The 26,194-nt window shown below is 55.5% G+C and overlaps 1 protein-coding gene across 4 annotated transcripts; it reads right to left on the reverse strand.

Annotated features, from left to right (window-relative positions):
• Positions 1-11,397: 11,397 nt before the first annotated feature.
• Positions 11,398-25,478, reverse strand: Dcakd (dephospho-CoA kinase domain containing). 4 transcript variants are annotated; one of them, XM_005001877.4, is made up of 6 exons: positions 25,308-25,477; positions 22,450-22,517; positions 17,473-17,680; positions 17,014-17,217; positions 14,358-14,445; positions 11,398-12,270 (listed from the first exon to the last, which is right to left on the reverse strand). In XM_005001877.4, the coding sequence occupies exons 3-6, from the start codon at positions 17,582-17,584 to the stop codon at positions 11,976-11,978; spliced, it is 699 nt and encodes a 232-aa protein (XP_005001934.1). In that variant the 5' UTR covers positions 17,585-17,680; positions 22,450-22,517; positions 25,308-25,477; the 3' UTR covers positions 11,398-11,975. The 4 variants fall into 4 exon arrangements, with proteins under 4 accessions (XP_005001934.1, XP_005001932.1, XP_005001935.1 ...); XM_005001875.4 differs by having other exon boundaries at positions 25,230-25,477; XM_005001878.4 differs by lacking the exon at positions 22,450-22,517 and having other exon boundaries at positions 25,308-25,478.
• Between the last annotated feature and the right edge of the window lie 716 nt (positions 25,479-26,194).

The following is a 26,194-nucleotide window of genomic DNA, read 5'->3' on the forward strand; positions in this document are numbered from 1 at the left end:
GTGAAGCCCCAGGACAGAGTCCCTGGCTCTCTCAGCCATGCATACAACCAGGATCCTGTGTCCCCCAGCTCCCTGCAGATGGCCACCCCCCCCCCAGCCTGGGTACCCACTGATCTGCCTTCCGTCTCTGTAAATTAGATTTGTCTTTCCTAGAGTTTCATATAAATGGAATTATGCTGCATGTACTCTTGGCGTTTGGCGCTTTCACTGACGCGATGTTTATGAGGTTCCTTGTGTTGTAGGGTCATAGAGTGCATTGCCTCTCTGGCCAGCGGCACCCCTGGGTCTGGCCCCGGGGTGGACACCTGTGTGGCATCTCATTTGCAGCCACTGAGAATGGATGTGCAAGACTTCCTATGAGTGTTTCCACATCCCTTGGGGACACCTCAGGTGTGGCGTGATGAGTGCTGGGTGCTTAGGCTCCAGGGAAATGACAGGCGGTTGGCAAATGCAGTGGCACCGCTGGAACACCCCACCCCATGCTGTCTGAGTTCCCCGGTGTCACCCCATTGCCTCCCAGGGGTGTGCAGAGCCTGTCTCCTCATGGCAGATGGGTGCCATTCACTCATCTTTGGGCTGTTGTCGGAGCCTGTTTGCCTTGGGGTGCTGGGATAGCCACCCGGGGCCGATCCTTTGTCACTCATGGACTCTGTCCAGCTGTCACTTGCCTTAGGGTTCCTGAGCTGTTTCAATCTTGATCCTACCAGCAAAGTCTCTTAGTTTTCCTGAGCTTCAGTCTCCTCACCATACTTCCTCCCCACTGTGCTGTCCAGAAGTGCAGAGCACTGGACCCTCGCTGTGTGTACAAAATGCAGGATGGGCTCCTCCCTCTACTTTCAGTGGCCAGGCCAGCAACACTTGCAGTAGTTACTGGCTCTCTCCATCCCCGTGGATTGCTGTCTCCTGAGGACTCCACAGGCAGGGTGTCCCATAGTCACAGATGTGGGGGCCACAGGCTGTGCTTGGGTTCACCAGCCAGGAGCCTCGGACAGGACAACACCTCTGGAGCACACAGCCCCACATCATGGCCACAGTCCTTCACAAACTCCCAAAGCCCCTGGTCCCAAATGGCACAGGCACAGGCATGCCACCCTACCTCGCTCCATCTGTCACCAGCATGCCTCAGACACCTGGAAGCGACAGCCTCATGTCTCTGCCATGTGTGGTCAGCAGTGCTGGCTTTGTTAGCCAGACCATGGATAATTCAGAGGCTTGGCTTAGAATAGCGCTGTGTGGGCCCAGCCTCGAGGACAGGGAGGAGAGGCATGGGACAGGGATGGAGCACACAGCCCCATAGAGACCCTGAGGTCCACTTCTGCATGCCCAGGACTGGGCAGCCATGGGCTCCAGGGCTGCTGTGCCCTCCCCGCTACTCTCCTACCCCATCCAGGGACATGGACTGGGCAGCTGCGGATGTGGCGTGCACATCTGCTGGGCCCTGGCGGCTTCCTGGATGGGCTAAGGGACACTGCTGTACCCTCACTGTCCTCATCCTGGGTCCCTGCCCTCACCACACCCGCCACAAGCATTTACCGAGCACTGACGGCAGAGCCAGGCCCCAGGACACTGCCCAGCACCCGACTGTGTCTGCTGGAGAAGCAGGACAGTCATAGAAAGGACAGGGGTTGGCAGGAGGGATGGGCACAAGATGGGGCATGGCTGCACTAGGCCCGGGGATGCCAGGCAGAGGATGGGTTCTGGGAAAGGGTGGGGCAGGTGGAGGCCCAGGAGCCAGGGGAGGGACAGGAAGTATGGCCATGGACATCACTGGGAAGATGACTTGAGGGATCAGCAGTACCCCAGGGTCATGGCCCTGGCCTCCAGTGTCCTCCAACCTGGGACAGGGGCTGTGCCACAGGGACCCCAGCTTTCCATCAAGGTGCTGGACTCAGCATGCAGAGCCAGGTGTTGGGGTCATCCCAAAGCACCATCCTACAGTTCTGGCCTGCTGGCCGAGTGCAGGTGGCCATGGCCCCCACTTTGGGGTTTGTGGAGAAAGTGAGCTGAGCTGAGTGCTGTCTCATGTCCCATGGGCCTCAGTGTTCCTGCTTGCGGGTGGAGACAGTACTACGGGGAGAAAGTGGGAGGACTTCCCAGCAGAGGCCTCTGGGTCCCCTCCCCCCCAGACAAGGGTCACATCACCAAGGGCACTGCGAGTTCCCCACTGTGGCCCTGCCCCAGGGTGCGTGCTACCCCAGAGCCGTCTCTGTCTTGCGTCCTCCCTGGTCTCTCCGGCTCTTCCTGGAAGGGGCTGCTGGCTCCCATCTCCCTAGGGTGCTCTCCAGCCCTCATCCCTCCCAGAAACCCAAGCCCAACCCCACGGTGGGGGTGTCCTAGCCACTTCCAGCCTCACCAACACTGCTAATATTAGCCCAGGACGGCAGCTCGCTGATGGATTAGGAGAGATTAAGAATTCAAATTCTGTGATTTGGACTGGAGGACGCTGCCTGCTGACAGCTGACACTTCCCCAGAAATTAATGATGAAGGATCCCGGTGGTGCCGTCTCTTCTCTGACAGTGTAATGCTCCTCGGCTGCCTGCCTTTGAACCCCAGCCCCAGGCAAACGCTCACTCCCAGCCAGAGCACTGTGTCTGGGTCCTCAGGGGTCTCGGGAGTTCTTGGAATTGGCCCCTTCACCCCCTCAGGTGTCCTTGGCACCTTCCCCAGCCCGGCCATGCCACACCAGCCTCTGTCCGTGCTGGGCCTCAGGCGCCTGGGTTCCTGTCCCTATGTCTCGGGATTCACTGTCCCTGGAGGGACTGTCTTGTCTCCCATATCAGTTTGTTGCCTTGTGCCTGGCCCAGCGGGTGCACCGTGCCTGGGGGCTGCACTGTTTCCAAAGCAGCACCTTCTCCATGGTCTTTGATCCTCAGTGTTGCTCCCATGTTTGCTCTGGGGGCACCCAGGAGCCCTGGGACTGGGGCCTCCACTTGCATCCTCAGAAACCTGCACTCTGCCTGGCATGGGATAGGGGCTTCCTCCCATGGCACCAGCTACTGAGGGCCTGCACAGAACTCTCCAGCCCGTGCAGGGCCAAGGCACAGGAGAACTGGCTCAAAGGGTTCTTGTATTGCTGAAGCTGCAGGGTCGCTGAGACCACCTCTGTCTTTGACAGATGGGAGCCGAGGTCCAGAAACTCACTTGAGATTGAACTCCATTACCATCTGGCAGGAAGGCAGTGGAGGGTGGTCTCAAGCAGCCGATCCTGGCCCTCTCTGAGAGCTGCAAGATTCTGGAAACTCAAACATTCTTCCCAATTCTGCCTCCTCAGGCTGTGTCTGAGCAAAACTTCACTGCAGAAGCACTGGGGCTGCAGGACAGGACAGACCTGGCACCTCCAGCCCCAGCTCACTTTCTGGGTCCACCCCACCCCAACTTCCCCACCCCTACCAATGTCCCCCTCCACCGACCTCCCTCCAGGGTGGGGAGCTCCCTGTAGCAGCCCCCACTGCCCTTAAGGGCCAGGCTGGGCTCCCACCTGGATTCCTATGCCCCCAGCTACAAGGCCCCTCTGTGCAGGAAACCGCCTTTTCCCAGATCCAATTAAAACGGTGTTTGGAACAAGGCTGAAATGATCACATAACCATTTTCTTCAGCAAAGCTACTGACTGGAGCCTGATTTGAAAGCGGAGCCAGTAATTGAATCTGAGAGGCAGTGATAGCAGAGGGACTGGGGGTGGGCAGAGGGTAGAGGGGGCGCAGGGACTGTGGTAGGGTGGGGCTTGTCATGGGGAGCAGACGCTCCAGGCTGGGATCACCCTTCCCACTGCCTGCTGTGTCTGTGTGTGCACATATGTGCATGGATCTGCTTGTGCAAGTCTCTGAGTTGTGCATGTCTGTCTGCCTGTGGATTTTGCATCCCCCTTGCCCCTGCCCCGCACTACCACTTCATGTCTTCTGGTCACAGAGAGATCCCCTAGAGCTGCAGGACCCCCAGACCACAGGAGCCCATGGGCCCAGGGCCCTGCCACACACCAGTCTCCTGGGGATGGTGCCTGCTCAGTCCCTGGGGGCCCAGATGCAGCCAGCCTCCATCTAGCCCAGGTTTCTGATTCCCCACTGGTGCCATCTCTGCCCCAGCATTCCCATCTCCCTGGAGGAAGCCACAGACCCACCCTACCACCTCCCTGTCTCTTATATGACCCTGCCAGGCCACTGTGTTCTCTGTCAAGGCAGGTGAGGCCCAATGCTGGGCCTGTGACCCACTCTCTCTTAAGAGTCCCTCCTCCCAGTATGGGCTAGGTTTGGGGAATTGTCATGTGTGCTTACAGGAGTCTCCCCCACTCCCCTTCTCATATCTGTCCTGGAGCCAGGCAGGTGCTGGGCTGGGCAGAGGTAAACAGATGGCAGTTGCAAGCCACTGGCAGTGCACAATGAGTTAAATACCACCACACAGCCCACGTGCAGCTGGGGTACCTGGGCTTCCTGCCTCAACACTGCAGAGGACTGTGTTCCCTCAAGGCACATGCAGACCCCTGCCTGGTGGTGCAGAGCTGTCATCCCAGCTGCTTGGAAGGCTGAGGCAGGAAGATTCCAAGTTTAAGGCTAGCCTGGCTAACTTAGTGAGACCCTGTCTGAAAATAAACAAGGGCGGGGCAGATGGCTCAGTGGTAGAGCACCCTGATCTTCAGCAGTCAAAAAGACTAAATAGGTGCAAAGGCTGGGCAGCAGTAAGAAGCAGATGCGAGTCTAGGCAGATCGAGGTCTCGGCTCCTCTAGAATGGATGCCAGGGTGTTTGGCTTGCAGGACTCTGGGCAAAGGTGTTTGGCTCTATACTCGCCCCTTATTACTGTTTGCACGGGGCAGGCTGGGGGCAGGGCGTTGGGGGACTTGCTTTGTGAAGTCTTGGGTGCTTTGCCTAAGCAGAGGGCATGGACTGCGATGTCCCTTCCACATGCATGGGCCCAGGGTCAAGGTGGGACCTGGTTCCCGGCACCCTTCAGCCAGTTAGCATCTGCTCTGCCCCCTGCAGCGGCCCATCTGGGAATGGTCCACTTCCCCACCTGCAGGTTTTGCAGGAGAGCTAGCCCTGGGCCGGCCTCATGCTCCCTACCAGCTGGGACACCCACCACCAAACTTTCCACCTCCGGGAATCCTTAAGCCTGGGCCTGTGGCCTTGCTGCCCTTCCTGGCATGGTGGCTGCCCGGTCAGCAGCTGCAGGGTGAGTCAAGGCTCTCATTAGAGCTTAATTAATCAATTGAGTTAATCAGACAGCTAGGATGTGCTGTGGTTGCAGATAGGGTGCAAAGGAACAGCCCAGGCACAAAGGCTGGGCTGGCAGGGAAGAGGCTGGCCTGGCGAGAACGGGGGTGTGGCTGTGCCTGCCGTGAGGTCGCTGGAGGGGGTGGAGGGCCCTGGGCAGGGTCCTGGGGTGCCAGGGTACAGCCTCACACGCCACCCCGTCCCTCATCATTCTGTCTCCTGCATCTCTGAAACTGTCTGAAATCCTTTTTTGAATGGAATGGAAAAGAGAAAAAGGAAAAAGCAGGTCCTCTGTCTCCATGACCCAAGGGCTCCTGCAACCAGACAGGCCAGGCTGTGCAGCTAGACAGGCAGGGGTGAGTGGCGGCTTCACACCGCGAAGCAGTATGCTTTGCCATCACTGCTCCTCACAACTGACCCTGGTGTCACCTTGGGGACGAGAGTGTGGGGTGGAAACAGTACAGGGGGATGGACACTGCTGCAGTACTGTCCTTGGGGTTCACCCTTTTGGCTGTGTGACCAGAGTGTGGGGTGCCAGGCTGGTGTGGGGCTCCAGGAAGGGTTGCAGGATCGAGATGTGCCATGGGCTCTGCAGAGCAGGAAGGGCTCAGAGGGAGAGGAAGGATGCTGAAGACTGCCCAGGACTGCTTGCATGGGGGCACAGCCCCAGGCCAAGAAGCCTGACGCTGACCGGCCACTGGAACCCAGGCCGCAACCCAGTGGAAGAGAGATTCAAGGGTCCAGGGGGCAGGCTGCCACACTGTGTGTATGGCAGTGGGAGGATGTGCTTGGGGTTGCAGATGCTCTTGGCCCCTACTCTCAGCTTGGAAAGCACCTGCAGTCACCATGCTCTGCCTTTGATGATGGTGACAACTGCGGTTTCAAAGACTATGAGGCCCATGTGCTGGGTCCTGAGGTGCCCTGAGGTGGAGAAGGTGAAACATCCCATGAGGGCAAGGCTGCAGGAGACAAGAGGAGCTTGGGGCTGCCCACTTCACAGCCCTCTTCTCCAGAAAAAGCCTATGATGGCCCTGGGGTCCGGCCCCAGTCCAGTACCTGGTCACATGGCCCTAGGGTTCACACCCTCCCCCACTGCCTCCTGACCCTCCTAGCTGTCCTAGAAGGGCCCCAGGTCCTCCCTTCTGTGGCTGAAGGGCAGGTGACAAGAGGCCAGTCCTGCAGAGAAAGCCAGGCTCAGAACGTGTCCAGGGCACTGCCCATAGGACTGCAGATCCAGAGGGGGCCTGTGCCCTGCCTGCAAGCTGGGATCAGCTGTGGGCCCAAGGGGATCTTTGCTGGTCACTGGCACCCCTTAGGAAAGAGGACTCAGTTTGTCTTGTCACGGGGCAGGAGCCCTACCCTGGCTTCTTTTTTTTCTTTTCTTTTCTTTTCTTCTTCTTCTTTTTTTTTTGAGACAGTCTCTCTATGCAGTTGAGGCTGGCCTTGAGCTCATTTTGTAGCCCAGGCTGGTCTTGAACTTACAGCAGTCCTTCTGCCTCAGCCTTCCAAGTGCTGGGATCACAGGCATGAGCCACCACACCCAGCTATCCTGGCTTTTTATCCTAGAATGGTGCTGGCCCAATATGTCACAGTGGGGCCTGCCGCTCTGGAGCAACTGAAATGTGACAGCTGTGCACCGCTGCAATCCTTGCACTCAGGGGGCTGAGTTCACCTTGAGTGTGAGGCATGAGAGTGGTCACCATGAGTGTGAGGCAGCCTGGGCTACATACTGAGTTCAAGACAAGACAAGAGAAAGAAAAACAAGAGAAAAAAAGAGATAAAGGTGGGAGACTAGAGCCACATGCAAAAATGGTAATATTTTAGACATATTGGGTTCAATTTAAAAATACATTTCAGGGCCTGGGGGTTTAGCTCAGCAGGCATAAGCGCCTGCCTTGAAAGCAGGCAGTTGTGAGTTCAATCCCCAGTACTGATAAAAAGGAAAAAGACCAAAAAAAAAAAAAATTTCAATTTGTTTTAGGTATTTTCTTCTCCTTTAAACATGGCTGCAAGAACATTTATAAGGACCCACCGCATTTAATATGTTCTGCCTGGTGCAGAGCCCAGCGGTGGGTAGGCCACAGTCCAGGAAAGGGGACTCAGAGATCAAACACCTGGGTCAAGGTCACGGCGCCCAACAGGACAGAGGTGTAGGATTTTTGTACTTCAGTCCCAGATGCCCCAGGAGAGCCTCCTTTGGTACTCAGCTTGCTGCCAGCTGCCACCCTCAGGAGTCTGGGGACCCCGCAGAACCTAGACGGCCCCCTGCAGCTCTAGAGCCCAAGCTGATGTGTGGCCTGTGGTTCAATCCCCTCCTTCCCCCACTTCGGGCCACCACCCTAGACAACAGTTCCTTTGATTTTTCCCCTTCCATCCCTGGAACATGATAAAACATCCCCAGAATTGATCTTTTTTCTTCCCCTTCTGCCAGGATAATGTTTACCCACATGTCAATCAGGAGAATCTAGCTTCCTAATTTCTCTCCTCCTCCCTGGGGGACACATGTCCCCTGCCTCGTGTGGACACTGAGCTAGAATCAAGGTTACTAATAATCCCCGACACACACAGCCACTGAGAGCACATATATTAAAGTCACACACTGATTTATATTTCTGAGTCTCTCTGCCTTTCTCCCTGCCAAGCAGAAAAAAGAATTATACAGCTGTATTTATCACCAAGATGTTTAGTGTAAAGAACATTGTGCAAAGATAATCCCTACTCCTTCTGGCCCTCTGGAGGGTATTTTCTAAAATACTGTGGCCACCTACCCATAAGCATTTATCTTTTTGCTGTTCGTCCTTTACACTTTTGCCAGAGGAGATAGTGAGAGACTTAGACTGTCAGGAGGCCTTCTGGGCTGGGCCCATGGCGGGTGGGCAGTTCCAGAGTGGGGGTTCTGTGTTCCAGGCAAAGTAGGGTAGGTGGGGTCCTGGGTTCAGCAATCTCTAGAACACATTATGATTAGTGGTTTGTGGCCATTGGGCCCACTTCACAGCTGGCAAATCAAGGTGGGGGAGTGGGCTGCTGTAGTTATCAGCCTGGAAGCCTGGACCCCGGGGACCTGGATAGGGCAGGGGTGGCCCAGACCCTCGTGTTGGAATCCCGGGGCTTACAACCCTTACACGGAACCACCCAAGCCCTGCCACCCTTGAGGGCCAAGCAACTCCACAGCAGTGGGATGGAAACAGGGGCTCCCCTGCATGTACTAGACCCTCCTGGGTCAGGGTTCCTCCCCCCACATCATTTCCTCCTCCCCTCCGCAGGCTGGGATAGTCCTTTCCTTCTTCCTGGCCCCTGCCCCGGGCCCAGCTCTTCCTTTAGCTGGGCCAGAGCTTTCCCCGGAGGGCCTGGCTGGACCACTGTCTTCACTCCACACCTAACTCCCCGCCCCCCCACCTCCGCAGAGAACTCACATGGGTGGAAGCGACAAGGCCAGGCCTTGTGTCCCCCCTACTGCCAACCCCACATACAGACAGGCATCCTGGACAAGGAGCACAGAGACTCCCAAAGGCCACCCAGCAGGTCCTGAAGGGACCGGGCCAGATCTACGAGACCAAGTCCTCTCTTGGGGACTCTCTTCCATCAGGAATCCATCCCTGGCCAGCTGCATGTGATACATGGTGGGGACTGAGTGCCAGCTGAGATGCAGCAGTTGGCCCAGACCGGGTAATTGATCTGCAGGTGCCAATTTGTAGCAACTAAATATTTGGCTTCTGCTGCTGCTTGCTCAGTTCTCTGCTCAAACAAACTTCAATTAAAAGTGAACAGTGAGGAGGGAGGCAGCAGCCACCACGCCAGTGGGCTGGCTGTCCCTTGCGTATCACTGGCTTGGGCACCGGGCTTGTGGGAGGGACTGTAGGGGCGTCAGCTGGGCCAGCATGGCTGGAGGTCCCTTCCAATACAGAGAGGGTCTTGACAAGGCCCACAGGTACTGGCAGAGGACACACCAGGCCATTCTGCCCTCGGAACTCGGCCCCCAGCCTCACCTTTTCCCCATGCTGGATGCTGGGCAGAGGGCCAGGGCCTCTCACTGAAGCACCTGCACACCCTGCCAGGCCTTTGCAGGGCATCTGCAGCAGAGGAAGAGTCCTGGTCCCAGGGGCTCTTGCCAGGGTTCCCACAGTGACCCAGTTTCCTGCAGAGGGAATGCATGGGGGTCCTGCTCTCCAAGGATCACCCAGGATGGGGGCCTGGAAAGAGTTGCTCGCTGGAAGGTCTTTCTGGGACAGTCATGATGGTGGGTGGGATGGGGAGAGTGCAGGGGACTCGAGGTCCTTCCGCCAATTGGAACCTAGATTGGAACCAGGGCCTGCCACATGCCAGGTACATACTGTCTTACTGAGCTATGCTCTGGCCCCTTTCATTTCTTAAGACAGTCTAAGCTGTCTGGGCTTGCCTTAAACTTGGGATCCTCCTGCCTCAGCCTCCCCATAAGCTGGGCTGCTGGGCACCAAGGGAACATTTCCTAGGAGCCAGAGGAGGGGCCAGAAGGTATGAGGAGGGCACTGTCCTCTTCTGCGCTCCAGCCACCTGGATGCAGAAGTGGGTCTTCCTCTTCCCCAGGCACCCCAGTTCTGGGAGCCCCTTGGCATGGCCCTTACTGGGTACAGGTCCTCAGCTTCCAGGCCCTTGACCACCTGTTAGGGCTGGTGCCTGCCTATTCCTAGGGCTCCACCCAGGCCTCCGTTCCCCCACCTCTCTCCTGCTCCCCCATCTCTCTTTGGCCTGTGACCTGGATCTCCTTGCACAGGGAATGGACCCAGAACAGAGCCCAGGCCTGGATGATCCCCAGCTCCTCAACCTCTTGCCAGTGCCGCTCCCTCCCTCTCTCCCTCAGGTGAGCCCAAGCTCTGTTGTGGAATGATTTCCTGTAATTGGCCTGTGCTGCACGGCCCACGTGTTCCATTGACATGCTGATTAGCAGGAATTGTATTGGAATCTGAGTAGATCAAGGACAGGAGGGCAGTAGGAGGCAGAGAGGTGCCAGGCCCAGCAGGGTACAACCTGGGCTCCAGGAGGGTGGCAGTGTCTCTAGAGGGCTCCTTCCCACCTCCCTCAGTGGCCATAGTGGCTGTCTTCTCTCCAACCTGGTTCCCAAGGGTCACCAAGAGTCCACGCCTTTCCCTGTTCCTCCTGGCCCCATGAGGAAGGAGACAAACACCCAGAGATGAACACCAAACAGTCAAGGTGGCACCCACAGGTGTGCAGGCAGTGGGGGAGCTCTGAGCTAGGGGTCACCTTGGCACCACACCGCTGACCTCAAGGACACACAAATTCCTGAGCTCAGGGCTCTGTGTGCTCCATAGGCTGGGCATGCATGCTTCTGGGTGGCCTTAGGCCAAGACAAGGTGACCAGGCCAGGGAAGGGGCAAGGATTGGAGTGGGGGCTGCAAAGCTAGACCCTCATCGCCCAGAAGGCCTCAGCCTGGGCACCTGCTGCCACCTGCTGGCTGCAAGGCGGCTTGGGAACAGCAAGGCACATGGGGGAGGGGGGACATTCAGCCTCCAACTTTGTGGGTTCTTGGGGATTTTAACCAACACAGGTTCCTCCATTTTCTATGTAGGAAGGCCCAACATGAGCACCACAGAGCTCACTCAGGAGCAGAAACCCCAGGTTGGAGGTCACAACACTCAGGGGGACAGCACTGGACCACCCACTGGAGGCCCTGCTCCCGTTAAGAAATCTGGCATGCTACACAGCAACCCAGATGGAGCCCCTCCTTCCCGGGCCCAGCATTAGGACAGCCTTCTGTCCTGTAGCCATCATGCAGCGCAGCGTCTGAACCCAGGCACTCAGGGAGTCCCCTTTTCTAAAAATGGAAATGGGAACACCTAAGCCCTTTCCCTGTCCTGCAGCTCCCCCAGAGCCCAGCCTCTCCCCTACCCAGGGGCTCAAAGATAGTTGAAGAACTGTCACCTGGGCATGTGCAGTGATGGGCAGGGGCCTCAGATGTGGCTACAGCTGCAGGAACAGTCACCTACACTTCTGGCCTTTTCAGGCTGCCGGGTGCACAACCACGTATCAGCAGGGCTCAAGCACGGCCAGGGGGCTAATGCCTGAACTGGTGTGATTGCATGGGAGGTTTAGGGACTACCCCACTCCTCTCTCAGGTGCAGGGCACCTGGCTGGCGCTCCTGGGCAGGAAGTGGCCAGGGCCCCGCAGAGTCACCCACCAGGTCTGTACACTCGGCATCTGTATCACACTTTATTTAGCACCACTGGAGCAGACAGTGCAGGAGCAGCAAGGAGGAGGGAAGTTCTACTCCAAGAGGCCCATGTCTCCAGGAGCCAAGGCTCCACGCTGGTGACACCCATAGATTATAGGGAATGTGGGAGGCTGGCTCCCTGGGACCCCAACCAGTCACCTTCGGAGCAGGGTTGGGTGGCAGCAGACGTCCCAGGCCATGGCGCTGGAGGGAGGCACAGGATGAGCAGCAGCAGGGCCAGTGGGTGCTGAGAGCTCCAGGCTCCAACAGTGTGGAGGAGGCCTGGGGTGGGGGCCTGGAGGGAAGCCAGGGCGCAGCAGGGCCTCCCCATCTGCTGGCCATAGCATCCCTGTCTGTCTTCCAAAAGGGTTTCCTCAGTCTACAAGGGGTCTGGTTTCGATGGGGGAGAAGCCAGGAAGGACTCAAGCCTGAGCCTTTGGGCCCAAGTCCCCAGTCTAACCAGTGTGGCCTCGAGTCACAGAGCCGGAGGGGACGCCAAAGTGGGGGGTGGGAAGTGAGGAGGGCTGGCCAGCCAGACCCAGGCGTGCAAGGGCTGTGCCCAGCTAGGGTGGCGAAGGCAGCAGGCAGCGGGCAAGCAGGTAGAGGAGGCTGGCAATACCGGCCAGCCCCACCAGCACGCCAAGCCGCAGTGGCAGGTACTCAAGCGACCGTTCCAGCTGTATGTGCAGGAGGATGGCCTGGCGCCGCGTGTTGCTCCACTCGCCCGAGTTGTCCAGCACATGGCTGGCCATCCGCACCTTGTCCTTCAGGGGCAGCTGGGCCTGGACACGGGCCTCAGCATCCTCGAGGCTCAGGCCATTGCGTTTCATCAGCCGCGCCAGCTGTGTATCTCGATTGCTGGGAACAGGCAAAGGGCAGCATGGGCCTCAATCTCCCTGCTGCTGCAGACAGGTGCTTGGGGACAGGGTCTCCCAGCCAGGACCGCCCTGAGAACTGGATGGTGAGGTGGGGCTCAGGGAGCTCCCTGCACACTGAGGATGGCGAGGGGGTGATGTTCTCTGCCCCCCTGGGTCCTTGGTATGGTGTGGGAGGTCTGGATTGCTTGTAATCAGTGCACCCCACGTCCCTAGATGTTGCACTTGGGCTTTGCATTTGCTGCAGGTTCCTGGGGCTTAGGTTGCAGCGTTCATGCCCTCTCCTGAGGACAGAGCCCTCACCCGGCACCACACCTAGAGGGTGTCTGCTTGTGTTCAGTGCCAAAGGCATGGGGACAGGCAAGCCCAGGGCCTTTGAATGACAGCAAGGACTCAAAACTTGCACCCAGTCTCAGGGCAGGATCAGGCATGCAGACTAAGTGAAGCACTGTGGGTCTCCCAACCCCAAGAAAAGGGCAACTGCCTCTTCTACCACCTGACAGGGCCCATGCACCATTTCTCAGGAAGCCCCCTCCTGCCTTTGGCACACAGGAGCTGCGTGGCATGGCTGCCACAGCCAGCCCCCCACCCTGAGAGCCTGGCCACTGCAGGCCAGGAGATGTTCACACCACTGTTTCCCACCCCCTGGGTCTCAGCTTTCCGGGCTGTGAAATGGGAGGTTTCATCTCAGGGCCTGGTTTCCAACTCAGGGCCTTTCCTTCTCTGGGACTGGCAGCAGACCAGCCCCAGCCAGGTACAGTGAGGCTGTTCTCTGTGACAATGCACATCTTTTTTACAGGGGCTGGGGCTGTGGCCACCTCGCTGAGGTCAGGATCTTATGTAACCTTCTTTTGGAGCTGGGGACCCAGGTGATGACAGGGCCAGCTTGAAGCTAAGGCTGTGGGTGCTGCCTGTCCCCACGAAGGTGGCCTGGAGCCACACCCTCCACCCTCCCTGGGATACTGGAGTTGAAGGCCTGATGCTTATCACTGCACTGGGATTTCTGCCTGTGTACATATGCCACGACTGTTAAAATTCCTCAAAAATATGAATAATCAGGGTGGGGATGCAGTTAAGTGTAGAGTTGTTTGGAAAGCATGAGGCCCTGGGTCTTTGTCCCCAGCACCACTATAAAGTCATTAGGTCTGGTTGTCAGCCAGGTGTGGTTTGCCAGGTTCATGCAGATCCTCTGCTGAAAGGAAGCAGCACTCAACTCTCTGGCCTCGCTGGAAGGCCAAACCTCCTGAGCTGGTAACAGTGTGACTGGCACTCAGACCTCTACTCTGCCTCTCTCACTCTGAGACCCAAAGTCCCTGTTTCTGACCGTTGGCAGAAAGATCCACTGTGCTACCAAGGCACAGAGGATCTGAGGACATCATGGGCACCCGGCCCACGTGATGTCGTCTATAAGCAGGGAACAAGAGCACCAAGGTGCAGGTTTGCAGGGGAGGCACAGCCCTTGGAAGGGGATGCTGCATCCCAGGTTGGGCCTGAAGTGACAGCCCAGAGAGTGTCGTTGGGGATGGTGACCAAGCAATCTGGCCTTGCCTCCAGGTGCCCCAAATACCTGAATATTGGGTGCCCAGCAAGTGGCTGTGTCCCTGTGGGTGGCAGCCTGGAAGTTAGCCCTGCAGCCTCATCTGCCACTGTTGGGGACTAGGACTCAGGTTCTCTGCCAGTCAGTTTGAATCCGCTGCTCGGCAGACCTGCATTCTTGTGCACTTCCTGGCCTGGGATTCTGAGAACAAAGCTCCTTGCTTGCCAGGCTCTGACCCCTCCACATAGCGCTGCCAGTGCGTGCCCTGTCTCTTCTGTACCTGCCCTAGCAACCTCATCCTGAGCAGCAGTGTGGAATTGTTTGGAAAGCAGGGCAGCCAGCATGGGGTGCCTTAGGCTCGGGAGCAGCGGAGCCTAGGCCCGCATCTGCCCCAGGTGGATCTGGCTCTGGCACAGCTGTTTTCATAGCTCAGGGCACTGCTGTCCAGGCCCCAATCTCGGATCCCATCAGGACAAGGCCAAGGGCACAGGGCTTGTTCTGGGCTCAACCCCCTCCAAGGCTGCCGGACTCACCAGTACACCACGATGGTGCGTTTCATGTACTTGAGCAGCTTCCTGGTCTCAAATAGCAACGGGATATCAAGAATCACATAGCGGTGCCCTGGGGAGAGGCCAGAACCGAAGGTCAACTATGCCGGGCTCCCAAGCAGCTCCTGTGATGGGGGTGCCATCCAGCGAGCGCCCAGAGAAGGGGTCGTCTTTGGGGCAGACCTGAGACTCCAATCCGCTCCACACACTCGCTGGAGACTGAGTCACCTCAGCTCAGGGAGAACCTCAAGGGATGGCATGGCACTGGCTGGAGATGAGGGAGGACTTGGTGCCTGAAGCCAGTGGTGCAGGGGAGAAGCCTAGGATGAGGCCTGTGAAGCCCAAGGCATAGGGATGTGCCCTGCCCTTCCCAAAGGGGTGTGCCCACAGCAGACAATGCTCGTCTGATTTTTTTTTTTTTTTTGAGACAGGGTTTCACTATGTACTTCAGGCAGGCCTTGAACTTGAAGCAATCCTCCCACTTCAGCCTCCTGAGTGCTAGGATTACAAGTCTGCACCTCCATATCTGCTGGTTCACCTTGGTCTTGAACCCAGAGTTCTGAGCAAAGATGTGACATAGCCAGGCTTGTGGGACACTGGGGAGAGTTCTAGAAGTCTCTGCTCTATTTGCACCTTTGCACCTAAGAGACCCCCCAAAAGGGTGGGCTATCTCTGAGCTAACACAACCCATGCAATCTCCACACTCACAGGGAAAAGCCAGGTGGAGGCTGCAGACAACTTTGCTTAGTGGGGAGCAGAGCTGGGTGGCCAGTCCCATCTGAGGGAGCTGCCCAGAGATGGGCACAGCTTCTGCTTCTCCTTACTCTGTGTGGATGACAAGAGGAGGCACCCAACGTCCCCCAGCCACACAACCAGGTGCCACCATGCCCATGCAGGGAGGTCGCAGGAGACATTCACTCTAGGGGACGAAGGGAAGGGAGTTGGCTTCAGCTGCTGCTGATACCCCCACTTCTGGCCTGTGACCCTGGCCCTTCAGGAGCCTCACCTGTGCCTCACAGGCTGCTGGGAAAGGTGAAATGAGGCCTGCCTGTGCACACTCCACCAGCTCACTGAGTTCTAGAAACAGTTGTTACGGCCACTGTCCCCCCCCAGGAGGAGGCTGGCTGTGCAGGCTCCTGCTCTGTGACCCAGCTTGGAGCAGAAAAGACCAGGTCCCCTTATCTCCCCTCTGCCCACATGCCCAAAGCCTCCCTGGCACTGTCCTTTCTCCTGGTCCTCTTGGGATCCGTGGCTAGGCTTCAGTCACCAGCAGAGGGCTACTCAGCTGTCATCTGCCTTTTGATAAGCCCTGCACACACCCTGACTCTATGAAGACGTCGTCTGCCTGCCGAGTCCTCCCCAGCAGCTGGTGATCTTATCTGATGTCTGATTATACCAACTTTGACAGTTGTATTTGTTATACTCATCAGGGAGAAGCTAGGACTGTAGAAGCCACAGCTGTCATCTCATTTTTCACCTTATTGAGCTGAAAAGAGCTTTTTGGCTTTTATTTAAGCAGTGGTGGAGGAGGAGGCAGGAAGCTGGCGGGTGACACGGAGGCAGCACTCGGTGCTGGTGACATTATATGACACCTCATTTCAGAAGCGAGGAGCTCCTGGCCTGATGGCCTGGCAGATGTGCTGGTATCTGCTCTGGGAGCAAAAGCAAAGGGCAGGCGTGGAAGGCAGAAGGCTCTGCCCAAGGCGGGTGCAGGAGGGACCTGACACAGGCGCAGGAGAAAGGACAAAGGCACAGTACAGTGCCTTCTTGGGGAGGAGGAAGAGGACTGCTGCTGGGATAGCCAGCACAACTTGGCCCAAGCAGTGGGGCTGACAGAGCAGGGTATCAGCATGAGTATCCGACGTATCACCCTTCTACCTCCCTCTACTAAGCCCGAGTTATGACTGAATAAGGGGTCTGGCCATGGACATGACATGAAGACAGCCTAGGAAGCTCCCACAGATCCCAGAAAGCAAGGCATAGTGTCTGACTGATGGTAGAAGACAGGCGCGCAGGCAGAAAGATCCGAGGCCCTGGCCAGCTTCCCCAATCCCATGACTGACTCAGCGGCCCCTGCCAGCAAGGTGTGGGAACAGGCTGGGCCGCCCATGTGACCCTGGGAAGGCCCTTGCTGTCCACATACAGACCCTGGCTTCTCTAATGCCCCCTCCCTCAAGGCCCTGCATACCTTGGTGCCCCTACATCTGTTGAGTAAGCTCTGGGAGCCGGTCCCAGGGGTAATCCCCCACCTGGAGCCCACCCTGGCTATCTTTCCCCAACTCGTCTGCAAACTAGCTTTCCCAGGAGCCATTAAAGCTGCTCTCACTGCAGCGTGTTTGTGTGACAATCAAGTCACCATTCTAAGAGCCATCTGAAGTGGCAGAGATGAGAAACTGGCAGAGATGAGAAGTTGGCCTGTAGCCCTGGACCCCTCTGTCAAGCCCTAAGGTAGAAACTGACCAGGCCAGGACGTGACCTCAGGTCTGTGACTGCAATGTCCCTGGCTGCCATCACACCTGTCTACCAGAAAGTTGACATCCTTCTCGTGGATCCTTGTGAGCCTCTGGGGTCTCTTCATCTCCTAAGGGCTAAAGGCCCAGCGCTTTTCCCGAGACTCCCCTCACACAGGCCCGGTTCTCACCCTGGAGGAAGTACTTAAAGGTCTCTTTTATCATCTCCTTGCGGATTTCCGGGTGGGTGATGGCGTTGAGCAGCTGCCGCTGGTCAGGCTGCTTAAAGATCAGGTCTCCCAGGACCTTGCGGTTGATGTCGCCATTCTCCAGCAAGACCTCAGTGCCAAAGGCCTCCACGATGCGCTGGTGGGCAGGGTACCCTGGCTGGATGACTATGGAAGGAAGAGGTGGAGGGGTCAGTCCTGGAGCCACAGGCCCTAATGTCCAGAGGTGAAGTGACAAGAACCTGAGGTGTGCCCTTGGATGCAGCAAAGATAAGGGAAGGAAAGCAGCAGGGAAGAGGGGCTTGCACAGCTCCCTCTTATGGTGAAAGAGGCTAGGCGGGAGGGTGAGATGAGCAAACAGAATTGCTGAGCCCAGAAGGCTCCAGACAGCTCCTCTCCTCCAAGGCCAACTTCTGGACTCACCATGGCGAGCTATGACGTCCACGTCAACCACTGCGCAGCCCAGCTGCTGGAAGATCTGCAGCACGGAGCTCTTGCCTGAGGCAATGCCCCCTGTCAGGCCCACCAGGAACATTATCGATGCAAGGGGGTTGGCCAGAGCAGGAGGAAGGGAAACGCTGGAAAGCAGGTGAGGTCAGCAGCCAGTAGCCCACGGAACAAGCCAGAGGACCTGTAGACAGAGGCAGGCCGGCTGGTCAGGGCTGGGCCCTTGGGGTTAGGAGTGGAGACAGAGAGTGGGAGGAGACCTGGCCCTAGGCTCAGAGGCTCTGGGGTGACCTGTCATTGGTAAGAGCTCTCTCCAGAACGTAAGGACAGAGTTTACCTGGAAAAACGGTCAACCTTGTGCCACTTAGCTGCAGTCCTGTCACAGGGAACTGGCATCAGTCTTGACTCCACAGTATCGAGGGCTGCAGCTTTTCCACCCAGGGCCACTCCCCACAGGCCCTGGCCTGCTGCCCTGATGGCAGAAGGCCACACAGTCACGCTTGGAACCGGACTGGCTGGCAGCCTTGAGGCCCTCCTGGACCCAGTGAAGCACTTCCGGCATGAGCAAGATTGAGAGCCACCCCTAGCCTTTGTTTAGCAGCGGGAGGAATGGGGACATGAGAGAGGAAAGTCCTGCCACAGCCATCCCAGGCCCCTCCTCCAGGCTGGCCCCACATCTTTAATGTGCTCAGAGAGTGAGGAATTATTTCACTTTACACTAGCAATACTAAATGAGAAGGGCGACTCCATGTGTGATAAGGGGACCCAGAACCAACAGAGGGGCTCTATGCTGTCACCATATTTTCTTTCTGCTGCAGAATGGGCACGACGCAGGCTGGCAGGGCCACTAATGGATGGTTTCCCTTCCGGGTACCTGAAGGCCATCTGCAGAAACACACTGGCAGCTGCTTGGACTCCAAGAGGATGGCCTCGGGAACAGGAGCATGTGTGGGAGTCCAGGGCTGGTGGCAACAGCACTCCCTAATGTACCCTGCACTGCTGGTTGAGATGCTCCAGACAAGCAGAGCCCTTGGGGGAGACCCAGGAAAACATGGGCCCCACCCTTCGGGAGCACAGAAGGCTTTGGGCAGCAGCAAATGATAACAGCTGGGAGGAACAGGCCATAGCAGACAGGTGCACTTAGGTGGCTTATACCCTTGGCCAGGCTCCCAGGTCTGCAAAGAACCCACTGTCCCCTCACAGCTCAGCAAGGGGGACCAAGATTTAGCCCAAAGCCCCATCCCAGCCTGCAGGCAGCTCCCCAGGCAATGGGACAGGTGGCCACCCTGACAACCCATGTCCAGCCTCCTCCTGTGCTGGCTCAAAAACCCTTTTCTGGAACCTCCTCTGTGGACACTCACACCAAAGCCAGGCCCAGCTATGACCTGAGTCCTCAGGAAACACTGACGTGCCCAGCCCACTCCACAGAGAGGCCTGAGTTCCAGTCCCTACACCTGGCCACAGAACCAGCCACAACACGGGGGGGGGGGGGGAGACCTGAGCAGGGTGATAAACACTAAGCCTCACATGCCTGTCTTCCTTTGCCTCAGTTTTCTCACCTGCAAAGAGGACAGGGCTTCTGATGCAGAGGGCATTAGACCTGAGTGAGCCGGGCCTCACAGGAGCTTCCAACCCTCACCTGGGCACCAAGCAATGATACAACCAGGGGTCATGCAACCTCTGGTTCCCAACATGAACACCACTGAGTGGCCCTGGCCCTGGGCAGGAACATGATGCAGGTGGTGGAGTCATTGCAGTCAAGGTGGGGCTGGGAGGAAACGTGGCACTCAGCCCCAGGGGCCTGAGGCCAAGGCCCCCTCCTAGTTCTCCACAGGGTTCGGGCACCAGCCCGAGGGCTCTGAGGCAGGGGAGGAATTTGTACCCCAAGTCTGCTGCGCACTCAAGAGGCTGAGGATCACAGGCCCGCTGTACTCCACTGCAGAGGCTTAGGCTCTTCTCACTGAGCAGCTATAAGCTGCCTTTCACTTCTCTCCCAGGCCCCATCCTCCCAGACAGGACAAGAAGGGCCTGCCAAGCCTTCGCAGTTCTTCGGGCCATCAGAACCTGGACCTCTGGTCCGCACTAGGCTTCTCCACAAGGAGGGCACGCACCTGGCGTGGGCGTTGCCTCACCTCGTCACTCATAGCGTTCAACCCCTAGTGATACTGAAACACCAACACCAGCCACCTCACTGGACTCTTTCCTCCCTTTCCAGCCGGTGCTGACCTGGGTCACTCTGCCCAGCACGCAGCTCTTCACCTGGCTTCCCTCTGTCCTAGTTGGAGAAGGGTCCACAGCTCCCTCGTCACCTTAGCTCACCCCAGGCCTCTGGCAATAGCAGCCACCTGTCCCCAGGAGGTTCCCAGCGTCATGTGGGAAGCTCTGAGCAAGGGGCTGTGGTGTTGGCAGATGGACCTAAGAGGGCACTGGGTCAAACCTGAGCACAGCTCAGTCATCTCCCAGGAAATGCATCCCATCCTGTATCGCTATTACTGTTTGGTTTCCCGCCTTTGCACCAGTGCACTCTGCAGCCTTGCACCATCTGCCAGGTGGGTGACAGGTGACGCTGGTCTTTTCCTCATCTGTGAACTTTAGCTACTGATACCCACTTCCCCTGATATGAAGAGTAGACGCGCCGAGGATGAAGAAAAAAGAGTGCGGGGTGTGGAACCCATCACACACCAGGCCCATGGCCCACAAGCCCCCCTGGAACATTTTTCTTGCGGTGCTGGTGACTGAATCCAGGGTATCTGCACCAAGCTGCATCCCCAGCCCTTATTATTTTTCATTTTGAGTCTGAGTCTCACAAAGTTGCTAAGTTACCCAGGCTGGGCCTGGACTTACACTCAGAGTCCTCAGCCTCCCAGTGTTGGGACTGTAGGTGTGTGCCACCACGCCTGGCCATGATCACCAGGACTAGGAGTGCGTCCCGAGGAGGAAAGGGAAACACCCGGGTCACATTCTCCCTCCACCTGCTTTCCCTCCCTCAGAACAAGCTGCTTGCCGCTAGCTGGCTGCTCCTGGGGAAAAAGGGAAACAAATGTGCTGTGGGTCAAGAAGGAACTGGTGTCCTGTGGCCACCCTGGAAGCTCTGGGGACTGAGTGGAACCAGGCTTCGTGGCCTCCCACGCGCTGGCTCAGCTCATTAGCCAGCAGCTCCTCCTCCCACCACCTCACAGACCAGTGATTACGCTGGCCAGCTGCCAGAGGGGACACATCCATTTCCCTCCAATGATCAATATAATCATTCATGAAAATGAGTCATCCCTGCCTTGGGACCCAATTATTTTCTTGTGAACCAATAGTTGCAAAAATATATTGTTTTTCAGTTAACTATTAAGTGCTATTTTTATACAGCTTTCCCACTCCTGGCCTTTCATTATTGGTGAGTGGTTGCTGCTTAAACAGCCACATCCTCCAGCGTGCGGGGCCTCTTAAGTCACCACCTCCTCAGGCTGCCAATTATGGGAAGAGGGGCACAGGGTCAGTTCGCAGGGCCAACACTGAGGGAGCGGAGACATAGCTCTCATCTTAACTACAGCTCTGTCCAAGCTCAGACCCTCACTCCAGAGAACAGCTGGGAATGGGTGGGGCTGGTGTCCCACAGAGGGGTAATGCCAAGATGGATCACAGGGAGCCTGTCCAGGCAGGAGAGCTCTCAGCTTTGTCCCTGAAGCAGCCATGTGGCCCTGGGCATTTCCTTCCAATTCCTTTCTTTCTTTCTTCCTTTTTTTTTTCTTGAGGCAGGGTCTTGCTATGTAGGCCAGCCTGGCCTCTTGTGGCTGTTATCCTGCCTCTGCTGAGTTCTGGGGTTATAAGTATAGGACATCACATCCAGCTTCCTCCCACTTGTGGGATTGATAATGATACATACAGTAGTCTTGCAAGATCAAAAGGCACCAGAGGTCAAGGTTCCCTCATTTACCCAATTCAGTGTGACATGTCACAGCGTGTGACATGTCACAGCCAGGGCAGCCTTCTCCTCTTCCTGCACAGTAGCAGCACCTGTGGCCTTAGCTCTGTGGGAGGCATGGTAGGAGGAATCTGGAGGGAGGAGGATTCTGGAGAGCACAGTGAGACCCTGACTTGTAAAAGAAGCACAAGCAAACACAAACTATTTGCTTAGGCCAAAATCCTTACACTTCCTGTTTTCCTTCTCTTTGTCTTTTCCCTTTGCTGAGCTAGATCCCCAGCCCCTGTTTTCCTTCTTATACCCTTCGTGTACCAGTGCCCTGCCAGCTCCCACCTCTGCTTCACAGACACTGCCCTCCTGCTCTGGATCACCGACAGCCACTGGATGGTTCCTGCTGCCACTTTGGGACCTCAGCTCCTGACACAGCAGCTAGCATGGGCCTTCAGAGTCTAATCCAGAGGTCACCATCTGCTCAAAACCTCCAAGAAGTGGGGCGAGGTGGCACAGGCCCGTGATTCCAGCTGATCAGGAGGCTGAGGCAGAGGATGGCAAGTTGAAGCTTAGTTTGGGCAACCTATCAACACCCTGACTTACAATATACAGTAAGAGGCCGCAGATGTAGCTCAGTATGAAGGCCCTGGGTTAAACTCTAGTACTGCAAATAAAACAAAGCAATGAGAAAGCATGTGTCAAAGCTTCTGCTCACAGGTTAAGTGCAACTCAACCCTGTTTTACAAAGCGAGAGGGTAAGTACAGTCTCCTGTCCACAGTTGGTCTGGTACTTTATGTGACAAGGATGTCCTCAATTCCATCTGATCAGCACAACAATCCAGTGAAACCAGATCTCTGATTTACTCTCATTCTGAAGACAGCAAAACAAGATGATAACCTCTGGAGTGTGGATATTTTCCAACTCAGCTGGTACAGGCCGCCCAGGAAGCTCAGGATCTCCCTGCAGGCTCTCCTTTCCTGGTGCCCATCCCAGTCCCAAGGCCCCACTGCCTCCCCCAAGCACTGCAGAGGGGCCATTCAGCACATACCTGTCGGGTCACTCAGTTAGTGAGAGTCCTGCCAGGAGGCGGTGGCTTCTAGGCCTTGGCTTCAAAGTCTGAGAACAATGAACGTTTAGTTGACAGATCACTATTAATCAGCGGTTGGGTTGACAGATTACCAAATGATTTTCTAGCCTGTGATTTCTGATGTGTTCAAAGAATCGAGTGATACTGCCACAATAATTTACCTTCAATTTCAAGCTTGGGCTGCATATATAGGCCTTGTAAAAAAAAAAAAAAAAAAGAAAGAACTCTCTTCATTCTAGTAAATATACAAATGCACATAGATACATGAATGTATGAATTGAAAAAAGAAAAAGATAGTTGGGCATGATGACCCACATTACAGCACTGTGAGGTGAGGCAGAATTCAATTGGAGCCCAACCTGGTTAATTTATAGCAAGTTAGGGAGACTTAGCCTCAAAAATATATATAAAAAAAGAGCCAGGTGTGGTAGCACATGCCTGTAACCCTAGCACTCGGAAGGCTGAGGCAGGAGGATTGCCATGAAAAACCAGGCAAAGCCAGTATGGGCTACACAACAACACCCTGTCCCAAAAAAGCAAACAAAGAACAAGAAGAAGAAAAACAGGGAGAAAGAAGAAAACAAGAAGACAAGAGAAACAGTGGATTTAGCCCAGTGGCGTAAGCACCTGCCTGGTAAGCGTGAGGTTGAGTTTGATCTCCAGTACCAAAAAAAAAAAAAAAGACAAAGAGAGACAGGGAGAGAAAGATAGACAGGCTGGCGATGTAACTCAGGGTGAAAGCCTTGGGTTTTGATTCAGTGCTCCAAAAGGAGGAGAAGAGGGAGAAAGATAAAAAGAAAAGCTACCTACTACTTAAAAAAGGCATTTTAAAGGAAACTTTTTTTTTAGCTATTATCAAATGTTGTTTTTTGTCTTTTTCGTTTTTTTATTGGTACCAGGGATCGAACTTACGACTGCCTGCTTGCAAGGCAGGCGCTTATGCTGCTGAGCTAAATCCCCAGCCCGTTTTTGGTCTTTTTCCTTTTTATCCGTACCGGGGATCGAACTCATGACTGCCTGCTTGCAAGGCAGACGCTTATGCTGCTGAACTAAATCCCCAGCCCCCGTTTTTTGTCTTTTTGAGACAAAGTTTCACTATGCAGTTCAGGATGGCCTTGAACTCACTTTGTAGCCCCTGTGGGCCTCAAACTCACAGCTATCCTTCAAAGTGCTAAGATTACAGGTGTGCACAATCATGCCAGGCCACTAATATTGTTTTGATCAATAGTGTATTTTAGAATTATAAAACTCACTGAGTGTGGTGGCACACGCCTGTAATCCTAGTGTTTGGGAGGCTGAGGCAGGAGGATCACTGCAAACTCCAGGCTAGCCCTTCTCAAAAAGCCAAAAAAAAACAAAACAAAACAAATAGTATTGTAAAACTCAATCCAAAAGAGTATACTATAATTACTATAATTTTTTTTTTTTTTTTTTTTTGGTACTGGGGAATTGAAAACAAGACCTTTGCCAGACTTGGTGGCTAACGCCTGTAATCCCAGCACTAGGGAGGCTGAGGCAGGAGGATCATTGGGAGTTCGAGACCAGCCTGGGCTACAAAGTAAGTTTGAGGCCTGCCTGAACTACATAGTGAGAACCTGTCTCAAAAAAGACAAAACAAAACCAAAAAAAAACAAGACCTTTACACTGAGCTAGAGTACTAACCCCTTTTTATTTATTGAAACAAAGTCTTGCTAAGTTTCAAAGTTGTGCCTTGAACTTGCAGTGGTCCTAACTCAACCTAACATGTGGGGAGTACAAGTTTGCACCTCACCCAGAGCAAAACAGCTTTTAAAGAACATTTTATTTTTATTTATTTAATTTTGCTACTGTTATTTGAGACAAGGTCTGGTTCTGTCGTTTGAACGACTGGCCTTGAAAAGTCTATGTGGAAATAAAGTGGACCTATGAAAAGGAAAAGGGGGATGTGGAATTCCAACTACTGGAAACAGAATCATATGAGATTCCATTGCAGGCTCGAATGAGCAACATGAAAGCTTTATTTTAAATTTCAATATTTACAATTTCATCCACCTCAGAAAAAAAAGGGGAGGGGCCTGGGGATTTAGCTCAGTGGCATAAGTGCCTGCCTGGCAACCATGAGGTCATGAGTTCAATCCCCGGTTCCACAAAAAAAAAAAAAAAAAAAAAACTTGTAACTCATCTGTCGATTATTTAAACTTTCAGAGAAAAAATTTTAGTTGTCAATGTAAAAACGTGGCAGCGGGTGATTTTTCGCTGTTCATCTGAGTCCAGCTATTGGTCTCAATCATTGTTTCCGAAGGCCAGACAACCTTAACAGAAGAGGTTCCACTGGGGCCCTCGGGCTGCTAGGACTGAATTTACCCCGCTCCAGCCCGTTGTCTCTCGATCGTCCCATCTCGAACCCATTCCCCAGGTCAGTCCGGGCACTGCCACGCCACGCGACTGGTTCATGCCCGGTGGAATCTGCCCTCTCCTCCCACAAAAGCGCATTGGACACATTCTACGGCTCCCACGTCCTCGCCTTTACGATCGGGGCTTGTGGGAGGTTCACTCGGGGCTGAATCCCCCACGCAAGATAGTGCGGCTACGGGCTGAGGCGGGCCCGGGGCCTTCACCAGCGCCGACTAGTGTCGTCCTCCGCCCGACCTACAGAGTCTACCCTTCCTGGCTGTCACCCTTCATCTAGACAGCGAGAAACGGGAGGGAGGCAGCTTCGCCGGCAGCTGTGCAGAGCACGGCCCGAGCCCAGGGGTACCCACTCGCCCTGGACAGCGACACGCCCCGGTGTCCAGTCAGCAGTCACGGAATCCTACACCCGCGCCAGCTCCGCTCCGCACCGCGTCACGGCCATGGCCCCGGTCGCCGCGAACCGCTCCGCCGCGAACCGCTCCGCCGCGAACCGCTCCGCCGCGAACCGCTCCGCCGCGAACCGCTCCGCCGCGAACCGCTCCGCACAGCGTTTGCCGCCGCCGTCGCCAAGACCCAATCTTCGTGCGGTTTACTGCGGACTCGGAGGCGGGGCGAAACCGCCCGGCGGAAGGGGCGGAGAGAGGGGTGTGGCCCTATGGAGGAAGGAAGCTTGTGGGCGGGCTCGGGGGCGGTGCGTGCCAGGTTTCCCTTCTTTTTTTTTTATCGGTACGGGGGATCAAACTCACGACTGCCTGCTTGCAAGGCGGGCGCTTATGCCGCTGAGCTAAATCCCCAGCCCCAGATTTCTCTTCAAATGCCTAATTTTAAGCTCAGACTTTGAGTGTAATCGTTCTGTCCTGCAAACATATACTAGCAAAAATTAAATAAAGTAAATAAGTAAATTCAGGCTGAGCAGTGAGAACCCTGAGCACGTCCACAGAGCACGTTCTATTTGCACGTTTCTATTTCTTTTGTTTCTTTTTCCTAGAGTCAGGATCAAACCCAAGGCCTTGGCGCTCTCTGCAGAGCTACATCCCTGTCCCAGCACTAAGACTTCCGAATGCTTTTGTAAGTTTATCTCAGTCCTCACGGCCCTCAGGGTGGACACTGTCACCAACCCCACAAAAGGAAAAAATTTTTTTAAATGTCCAAAACACAAACCCACGCTGGGGATGGAGCTCAGTGGCATGGTAGCCGCTTGGCAAGCATGAGATCCAGTTTGATTCTGATACCCAAAACAAACAAATAACACAACAAATCCAAAAGCTTTCGCACAGGTCCTTTCCATCTGGCAGAGAGAACCTAACCCCAGACT

Source organism: Cavia porcellus, unplaced genomic scaffold, assembly GCF_034190915.1.
Source record: "Cavia porcellus strain 051 isolate PalLab524CR breed Dunkin Hartley unplaced genomic scaffold, mCavPor4.1 scaffold_6, whole genome shotgun sequence".
Classification (NCBI taxonomy): Eukaryota; Metazoa; Chordata; class Mammalia; order Rodentia; family Caviidae; genus Cavia; species Cavia porcellus.